The 10,199-nt window shown below is 36.9% G+C and overlaps 1 protein-coding gene across 1 annotated transcript; it reads right to left on the bottom strand.

Annotated features, from left to right (window-relative positions):
- Positions 1–2,520: 2,520 nt before the first annotated feature.
- On the bottom strand, positions 2,521–7,960 carry LOC121877319 (CCN family member 2-like; the record flags this gene model as incomplete). The annotated part of the gene is given in 2 exon segments (XM_042383009.1): positions 2,521–7,289; positions 7,734–7,960. Coding segments are annotated over 2 exon segments (854 nt in total), but the record flags the coding sequence as incomplete, so codon positions are not given.
- Between the last annotated feature and the right edge of the window lie 2,239 nt (positions 7,961–10,199).

Below are 10,199 nucleotides of genomic sequence, written 5' to 3' on the forward strand. Positions count from 1 at the left end.
CAACACAACACTCAGGGGTGACAACTAAGGTACAGTCAAGTATTTGGGTGTAATAAACTGTTGTCATACTAAACCTAGACAACAGGTGTAATAGTGCCTAATTATGGTAGACTAATTAGAGTGCCTCATTAATGAACTGTTTTTTTTTATTACTGTTGTCATGTCTGTAGGTAAGAGGTATATGCACTCTGATTGGGTGATTGAGTTACTATATATTAGATCTTGTAATAAAAATAAAACGTTAATTTTTGATAATTAGTCTGGGGTATTAAGAAAATTGCGTTATGGAGAGGTATTTGGTCCATTTTGATATCAAAGTCTTCACATATATACATCAAAACTAGACGGCCATGATGCTGCAGTCCCCCATACAATTCCTACATCTTCTTTTATGTATCACGAAAACTTACTTTACAGGTAAGACTTCTTTATCTTTTATATATTTTGTTAAGTACACTGGCGCTTCAACAAAAGTCTATAAACTTCTCCGAGGACATTATTTAGTCGAGTGTTCATACCTGGATCTGGTGGATGCCCGCCCCAGGCTGAAGAATTAAGACACAAGTTCTGAAAATTGTCAAAAACCGTTGTGACAGCACCGAGTGACCTCACTGAAGACCAGACTTGACCAACACAGGCGCAGGTACAGATGAGATACATTCTGGAGTCAGTAAATGTCCAGTACAGAGTTTCAGGTACTTGCCAACAGTGTGTAACAGAGACGTGACCGACTGCTTAGGTGCCTGACGAGCAGATTCGATCAGTGACGAAGAGGATAAAGTAAAAATATTTGATGAGGCCACCGTACAGTCTCTCCTTCACCAAACTCCCATGTGTTCAGCAGTATATGTAAATATTCGTGCTCATGCTCCAACCACCGCGTTCTCATACTACTCTGTTGCGAAATGTTGATAAACTGAATCAAATTTTCCGACACTGTCCTTAAGAATATTCACTGTCTAGAAGATTTTTCATAAGCCTTTTCACACACACACACACACCCACACACACACACACACACATATATATATATATATATATATATATATATATATATATATATATATATATATATATATATATATATATATATATATATATATATATATATATATATATATCCTCTGTATATATACAATACAATAGTCTTCCCCCTCCCTCCCGTCACCACCATCAAAGCTACTGGTGTGGAGGATTAAGTCCTGGCAATATCTTGTCGGGAAATATACACACTAAATCCGAATAACGTATCTTCTCAACTGCTTATGCATAGGAGTTGTCTGGTGTAGAAACAGACCTTGTATTGTACTGTTGAGTTAACGTTAATAAAGTACAACATCTTAGACTGTCCGAGACTCGATGACCCGATTTTCAAAGGTTTGTGCAATGTTTCTCTTTTGCTAACTATAATAGAAAGTGAATACAAACAGCTACCATAACTGTAAGAGACAAATACTGTATGACTTTTAAAATGACGCGAAGTCTCTATTGCGCCCGTGCCTTCTTGCATCCACAATTAACGGGATTAAATGAACCAGCGAAGAAGATAAAAAAAGGAAGACTTAAGATTTTTACAGAATCTGCACCCGTCTCAGTAAGCCTTTATACTAAACTTTCAATTAATTAAAACTTTATCAAAATGACTTCCGGCAGTAGAAAAAAAAATGCTTTTAACTTCCTATATTTATTCACTATGTTTCTACCTTAACAGTAGCTAAATATGGATTAATATTTTTGTTGTTATAATTATAGCAAAAATTGACGTACTCGTCATATTAAAACCGATTTAGGCAATACTCGTACATTAAGCTAACTAATTACCTAATCATTATAGAAACATCCTTGGATAATAATTAATTCGTTTATCGCAGAATTTTTTGCCAGATCTTCCCTAGAAGGAATGGTGTATGTGGACAAGCGCTATAGATATTGTCTGTGGCTAGTGTTTGTTTAGCATGTTACTCTTGTTTAAGGTCATTGTGGACATTAGCACAGCTCCATCACTCGGATCTGTTGCTAGGGCCTATTAGGACGGCATCAGTAATACAGCAATGGACAGGTAAGGATTTTAATACAACACTGGTTATATAAATTCTTAATTCAACACTGGCCGGAATAAATCTTCACTCAATTCAACACTGTCTAGATAAGGCTTTGATACAACACTGCCCTCTATAAAATATTTAATACAACATTAGGTAAAATAATTCTGATGTTGAAGTTGACGTTATAATGTATTTTAGGTTAGGATATATTTTAGTCATGAAATAAATATAAAGATAATTGTATCTGGTTAAATAATTCTGTAACATAATTCTGTTTATATAGTTTCTGATACACAACATTTGCAAACTCTTTCATATAACACTGGCTATAATAGAACCATTTCAATTAACTTCTGTGGAAATACTTTAAGGCCATTAGGCTTTTGTTCAACCATATTTGAATATCTCTCTTTAAATAAATCTAGTTATTTGTCTTTCTCATTAATGAAGGAAGGATACATTAATAGACACCAAGTTTTATTAAATAGTTTATTTATTTTTTCTTATAAATTGTCCTTTATAAACTCATGATTTATTTTTTAGGTTGAAGACGAAACACAACAATTCTCTAAACGTCGAATTCAATGTTACAATATAAGTGAGAGCGTGCAGTACATTTTAGGCACCGTGTATTACATTCCTGTGCTGGTCACTACAGTACAGCCATTTCCCTAAAGTAATTAATAGTGATCTTAAGTTTTACTTATATCAGTGTAAAGTGTACTTAACTACTTGCGTGCATCTCTCCCCTCTGGTAACTTCCTCTCCTACTCTGCTTGAGTACTAATAATGAGAAATTTATATAATGTTTGTGATGCTTCTTGTATACATTGATGTTGCTTTAGGCTAAGGGATAATAATAATAATAAAATAATGATAATGATAATAATAATAATAATAATAATAATAATAATAATAATAATAACAATATCATCTGTAACTATCAACGCGGACGTGACATTACTGCGATAACCGAAGATTAAAATTTCAATGGATTAACATTTTTCTATTGTGCAAATCTAACCATTAAATTTCGATTCATTTTACAAAAACAGTTTTACCTTGGTTCATATTACTAATTTGATTACAACTCTAGAGACCAGTCATCTCGTTTTAAATCACAGTTGAGAAATGTTGACGCCTGATATACTGTATAGCGGTCAGTATATAATTTTTTTTTGTCATTATAAATAACTTTAGTCAGGACTGCCATAGTGTTACCTGTTGTGGTAGAGGTTAAAGACATAAAAAGTCACTGTACATAATTAAGTGAATTAATAATGAGTAATTCTCTTGATTATACATAGACCATTGAAGTTATTATTATTATTATGAAGTTTATCTCATCAAAGGCTAAATCATTTTATTATCGTCTATAAAGTGTCTAATTTTGTTCGAACTGGAAGAATGAGACGATCACCTTAATATAGAATTTTGATTACTTTCCCCCCAATGCAAGAGAGTTAATATGTCTCTGTCCAACAAAAGTTTTTCTATTAGTGAGGTGGAAAATTCTCTTGCTTGAAAAAAACGTTGCATAAGGAATCGGCAGAAATGATTTCTTTCTCTAGAAGTTAGAATCATTTTTTCAGTTTACGGAACAAACCTAGAATGAAGTTTTGATTTAACTAACAAAAATAAAATAGGAAGCGTTGTCATGTAATTTTTTATGTTCATCTACTCAGGTCAATTGCATGGTTCAGTGATGTGAATTTAGTTGATGTAATAATTGTTATAATGTTCTTCAGATGACCAGGTTATTTGCATGGTTTAATAACGTGAATATGACTGGTGAAGTGATAAACAACTCAAGAGGAAGGAGCCACAACAATAAACTGGCCAGGCAAGCAGATACCCCGGGTAAACAGCACAGCCAAGTTTTAGTGGTGGTCCACAGTCTTGAGGCTTCACTCTTGAAACATTATATCAACAAAGTAAATTCTATTCCCAGACTTCCTCACTATGTTTACGTGTGTGATACTCAGAGTCTGAACCAACAGTATTGGAAAATCAGGGTACATGGAATGAAGTTTAATTAGTTTCTATACAGCAGCCTAGTTGATGTTTGAATTATTATAATCAAAGAGACAGATATATACCGCTGTTAAAAAGTGGTAAATTAACTACAGTACTATAATTAATATCTGGCCGAGTTCAATCGACAGTTTAACATGTTGGTAATTATATAATGACAAATAATTTAGACATAAGTTTTAGATAATGAAAAAAATGTTTCATTATCGTCTGGTTTACACATGACAGCAGCCTCTCCTAGTTGTCAAATGCATAGTCATACACAAAAATTTGGCTTCTAAAAGTTCCCCAAGGAGGAAAAATGCTTTGAAGGCATTCCAGAAAGCTTTTACCCCAGTCACAAGGATCTCCGTATCACCATAGAACATCAGAATCTCCCTGGCACATCATTGAACAACACAATGGCAGTATACATACGGAAACCCTTAATTCATATTTGACAAAGTTTCTGATAATTAATATTCGACTTTTTTTTACACTAAATGAGACAAAAGTCAAAATGGTGAAACTTTATATGGATGCAAAATTCACTAGAGTTCAACACTGGTCGTATGGAATGTTAAGAAAAAGAAGAAAAAACCGCTAAGAAACAAACCCACCATAAAATAAACAACCAGATGAAGACGTCTTGCTTACCAATAAAACAGCCACCACAATTTTGGATATACTATAAATTTACGAATATATGGCAACACCTATGACATTATTGCACTCTGTCATCCTATATTTAAATAATAGTATACATAGATATAGATATATATGTCGGTGTCACTTTTACTATGTACAGTACACTCGGTCAGGCCAGGAACACAGTACAATGATATAGAGAAAGGTGGGTGGTGTAGGAGCCTGCCCAAACACTCTGGCCCAATTGCTTAAGATTTGGATTTTATGGTTTTCAGTCAATAAACTTGTAATTATTGCTGCCTCTATTACTAAAGGTATTATTATTACTAATATTCGTATTATTTTTATTATTATTATTATTTCTTTCATTCGAGTGATGTGTAGTTATTCATGTCGCCCTCCTGCCCGATACTGAGGTACATACAGTACACTGTTTACCTCTCTACACTGATAATTCTTTCCACTATATCAGTTCAAAAACTGAACCTTTTGATGAAGAAGATTTAACTATTTAAGAACGATGATTTAACCTTTTGAGCACGATGTGTTGTTTTGGTTAGTCTTGGTTGTGTCAACAGCATGTTCCTGTCCGTGTTCTTTCTTTAACAATAGCCGTTTAGGGTGATGGAGCAGCAGCGGGGGGTTCACATGCTTATTCTTGCCATACTACCACGAACACAAACTAATTATCTACGATGTTCCTGCGGGCATAACTTAACATTTCCACGAAGTGAACGCGAGCGTAAAATTATTCTCTATGAAGTTTAAACCTATTCCCAACAAAAGTTTCCGCGAGTATAAACTTATTCTCTCTAAGTTCTCGCGAGCATAAATTTACGTCGGTGCATTAATATTAAGGTGAAGTAAACATTGGCTGGACCTGGCAGGTGATAATTAAAAGTGTTATTTCGTTATTTTGAAGCATTTTTGTATAAGTTACGAAGTAAGGAAAAAACTGATGTATAAGCTATAAGGATAAAGATTAGCATTTTTCATATGCGACAAATGGATTCTGGTAAACATTCTGCTTCAAAATATCTGAATTAACAGTCGCTACAAGGCGTGTGTGAGGTGTGTGGGCGGCAGCAGCAGGCCGCGCGCCGGACCCAACAATTGCACTTGGTGAAGTGTTATTTTTGCTCATATATTTGGTTATTCTGTTGTCTGGTAGTTCCTTACTCTTGTTGGTACTGAGTGACCCACCACGCTATAATATTATCTCCTTAATCCTCTACTGTACCGAGTAAATGGGTAAATATTACAGATATGTACATACATACAGACATGAAATATATGTATATGTATAGATACTATAAGATACGTGTGCATGTGTGTGTGTGTACAGTTGAACTACATAACCCTAAGCTACTCAGCCTCACCTCCTCACAGCTTGAGACACCATCAGTCCCTCACAACTCACGACAGAGGTGGGAGGTTTACAACTCTTGATGGTGAAGCTGTTCCTGAGTAATGAAGTCTCGAGTGACTGACTGAGTCCCGCCACAGACAGTCTTCCTCAGCTTCTTCCTACCTGTCCCTCACACCACCTCCTCCACTCACTGTCTACACGACTCACAAACTCAAAATACTTAAGTGTGTGCGTGTTACCAGACCTTGCTATGCTGCCTCGCTCCTGGTCTCACTGATTACTTGCCAGCTATCACAGAGGGCGCTGGTGAGGCTGGTGGTGGTGGATAATAAACTATATAAAGAGATATGTATTGATGGATGGTCAGTTACGACGTCTTGGGCAGCTGTGGTGGCGGTGGTGGTGGCGGTGGGGCGCTTCCCTGGACGAGACGGCAGCTGCCCTCGTCTTCCTCCCCCAGGTGTAGTTAATTACTACCTGGACGTTCCGGTGATTCTTTTCGGAGTCTTCCTTGGATGTTGATCAAGAGTAAAGTAGCTGTTCCCGTCGATTGTTTCTTCCAAGGTGTTGTGTCAGTGACCTAAGTGTTACGTCGGGGGTCCTGTCGCCACTGTTGAGGCTTGAGGGACCTGCTGGTGATCACAGGAGTGGCTACACTTACACCTCATGATCCACTCCACCTGATGATGCACCACCTCGTAATTATCGCTCTTGATACGGTCGTACTCCAGGTCGTCTTCCACCATCAAGTTGTCGTGTGGTAACTGGAGCTCGTCGCTGTGGTCGTTCTTGCTGCCAATATGGTCGTATTTGTAGTAGTTACTGTCTGGGTCGTGGAGGTGTTTGTCCTCTTGTGGTCTTTGGTGGTAGCTGAGGGCGGCATCCATAATAGGTTGACCTTCATCCATCATATCATACACATCTGGGACGCGGGTGGTGGTAGTTGTTGTGGTGGTTGTGGTGTGGGCGAGGGAGCGTGTGCGAAGGAGTCTGGAGAGGATGTGGTAGCGAGGGCGAGGAGCGGAGAGGTCATTGGTGTAGTGGAGAGGACAGAGGAAGGCGACGGAGATGGTGGTAGAGGAGTGGACGGTACAGCAGCGGTCAGTACACGCACCGCACTGCTTTGGTCTGTAACGATGTTCACTCACGCACCAGCCAGCACGGAGACGCACTGACTTCACCTGTCTCTGTGTTGCCTTGCACGTGTGGCCTCGCTGCAAGTAAACAGAAGGACAAACTCTTACTCCATGGCGTCGAGGAGGTATATGAACATTGTATTTTGATATATACGCATATAGGGTGAGTATATATATATATATATATATATATATATATATATATATATATATATATATATATATATATATATATATAAAACCTATGTATATTCAAGGCTACTTGTAGAAGTCTTTATTAGTCCTGCAGGCAAATCTAAATTAAAAATAAAGGTGAATGGAGTAGTCTATAGCCAGACTTTTATACATTAACTATCTATTAAATTATTAACTCGTACAGGAACCACGAGGTACTGTAATGGAGTACTGTATTGCATATAATGTATATCTGAAGTCTATTTTTCTCAAATATCATCACCATGACAACCAACCCCAAAACACGAAAACAAATTAATCACCCACTCAGTACTTCCTTGACCTTACCCTAATGTGATGCTTCCTGGAGAACTTGTGGGGGATGTAGGCTAACGACTGTTGTTGCTGACGATCCTGGCACGGGCGTAGCTGACATAGGCGCGTCTGGTTCATGGGATGACACTCTGAGTTATCTGTTGTCCAGCGTACAGACACACCCGCTCCACATTTCGGCTGAGAGCATTCTGACCATTTCCCTGATATTCTCTCACACGCTGGAGGACCTACTACCTTACCTGAAGGAGGGACAGAAGATATTACTCACAACTAGAAATCACAACTCACAAGTCCTAATGAGACTCACCTGAGATGTTCGCCAGCTAAACTGTTCGCCAATTTAAGTGTTCGTCAGTTTAAAGGTTCGTTAGATTAAATGTTCACCAGCTGAAGTGTTCCCCCGCAAAAGTTTTCGCCATACCAATGGGATCAATTTTCACCCTTATTATCACAATTCTCTTTCTAACTTACGATCAAAGATTAATTTATATTTTACATATTTATTCTGATCATAATATATATATATATATATATATATATATATATATATATATATATATATATATATATATATATATATATATATATATATATTCACGATTCCATTAATTAAAGTATAAGCGTATTATGTATTTCCTCTCTACACCTTGCTGCCGCTATCGTTAATTGTCCTCATAAAACCTGATTTCATTTTAAGCTTAACATTAATATTATCTTATGTGTTCTTCTGATATATACAATTCGGTATTCTGTTTAGTTTACAACTTTACACGATGGAGGAGACAATGGTAAACAAGGGTAGATAAACACAGGTCATAGGTGTGTTAGTGGAGGGTGATCGTACGTCTGGCAGGAGGTGTTGATGTGGCGCGGGAGAAATGTCTTTCAGTCCGTCAGTTAAGAGTACCACGTTCCAATAACGAATCGTAGATAGATATATATATATATATATATATATATATATATATATATATATATATATATATATATATATATATATATATATATATATATATATATATATATATATAATATATATATATATAATATTTTTTTTTTTTTTTTCATCAAGTGCTTCTTGCAATTGGCCTAGTCAGGTTTAGCGGGCATTAAGCAGACTAACGCAGCTAAAATAAAATAAAAATGTATTCCTGGCTGGTGAATAAATGGAAGATGAATAATGTTTAGAACTAATAAGGAATGCATTTACACATTGCTGCTTTAAGTTTCACACACACAGCCAAACTCCACACACACACACGGGTAAGGAACTATATTTTTCTAGTACATCTATTTGCTGTATAAAATGAAAGCAATTTTCCTACAAACTCAAACTTTTAATAAAACTGTGTGAATAAAGGCGACTGTCAAATGTGGCGTGTGTGGAGTTTACTGCACACGAGGCTTTCTTGCCTCACCTCACTTCACCCCACCCTGCCCTGCCCTGCCCTGCCCTGCCCCACTTTGCCCCGCCCGAGGTACTTTTTTTTTGGGGGGGGGGTTAATGATGTAGTGTGTGTGTGTTGTGCTTGGAATTTCTTGTATGTGAAAATGGCGAAAAACTCGACATTGGTTAAGAAAGTTGATGCTAGAATGTATTACTACACTTCAATAACTATGCGTGGTATTAAAAGCGCTTATTCTAGGTTATTTTAGCTATTGTAGAATTATGTATGTGAATTAGAATTAGCCACTTTCATACCACTTTCTTTAATAACTTGAAGAGAATTACTGTACCTTCATTGTTACATACTCAGTACCTCTCTTGTATGTGTATGTCTGTATTTCTGAGTCATGTATGTACTGTATATTAGAGAGACGCAGGGGAGAGCAACCATGCACACACACACACACAGACACCCTCAGTCATGCACACAGAGAGAGAGGTTATACCTGCAGTCACACAGAATTATACCCAGAGTCATGCAGAGAAAGTCAGAATATATATACCCAGAGTCATGCACACGCCACGTCCTCATCATGCAGTCCTCCGAGGGAACATATAAGACTGGAGGCTCAATATTAACCTTCAACTCAAGTCAACAAAGTCTCTCCTTAATGTGCCGAAATTGCATGACTTTGCCCTTCATTTTTTACAAGAAAGTTTTCGCGGGTATTATGGCGGATTACTCTCTCTCTCTCTCTCGTTGAAAGATGTCTAATTTACCATCAATATTAATTCAATGTTAATTTAACTTTACTATACGAATCTTAGCTACAGGGAACAGTGTCACTATAGGCGAGCGATCTTACGTCAAGCGTAGTCTAAAACGTGATATTAGCAAGATGGAAAGGGACGCCAGGCGCTTCTCATTTGTTTTGGTTGACGTTTTAGAGTAAAGGTTTTATGTGTGGTTTATATTATTGTTTTACTGGGTTTGATGTAAATATAAACCAAAAGTATGTTGTTTATGAAGAGTTGTGAGTTGAGGTTGTGAGATATTCTGTATTAGCCTGAGATGTTGTTATCAGGTCGAG

The sequence above is a fragment of the Homarus americanus genome, unplaced genomic scaffold (genome assembly GCF_018991925.1).
Source record: "Homarus americanus isolate GMGI-L3 unplaced genomic scaffold, GMGI_Hamer_2.0 scaffold367, whole genome shotgun sequence".
Classification (NCBI taxonomy): Eukaryota; Metazoa; Arthropoda; class Malacostraca; order Decapoda; family Nephropidae; genus Homarus; species Homarus americanus.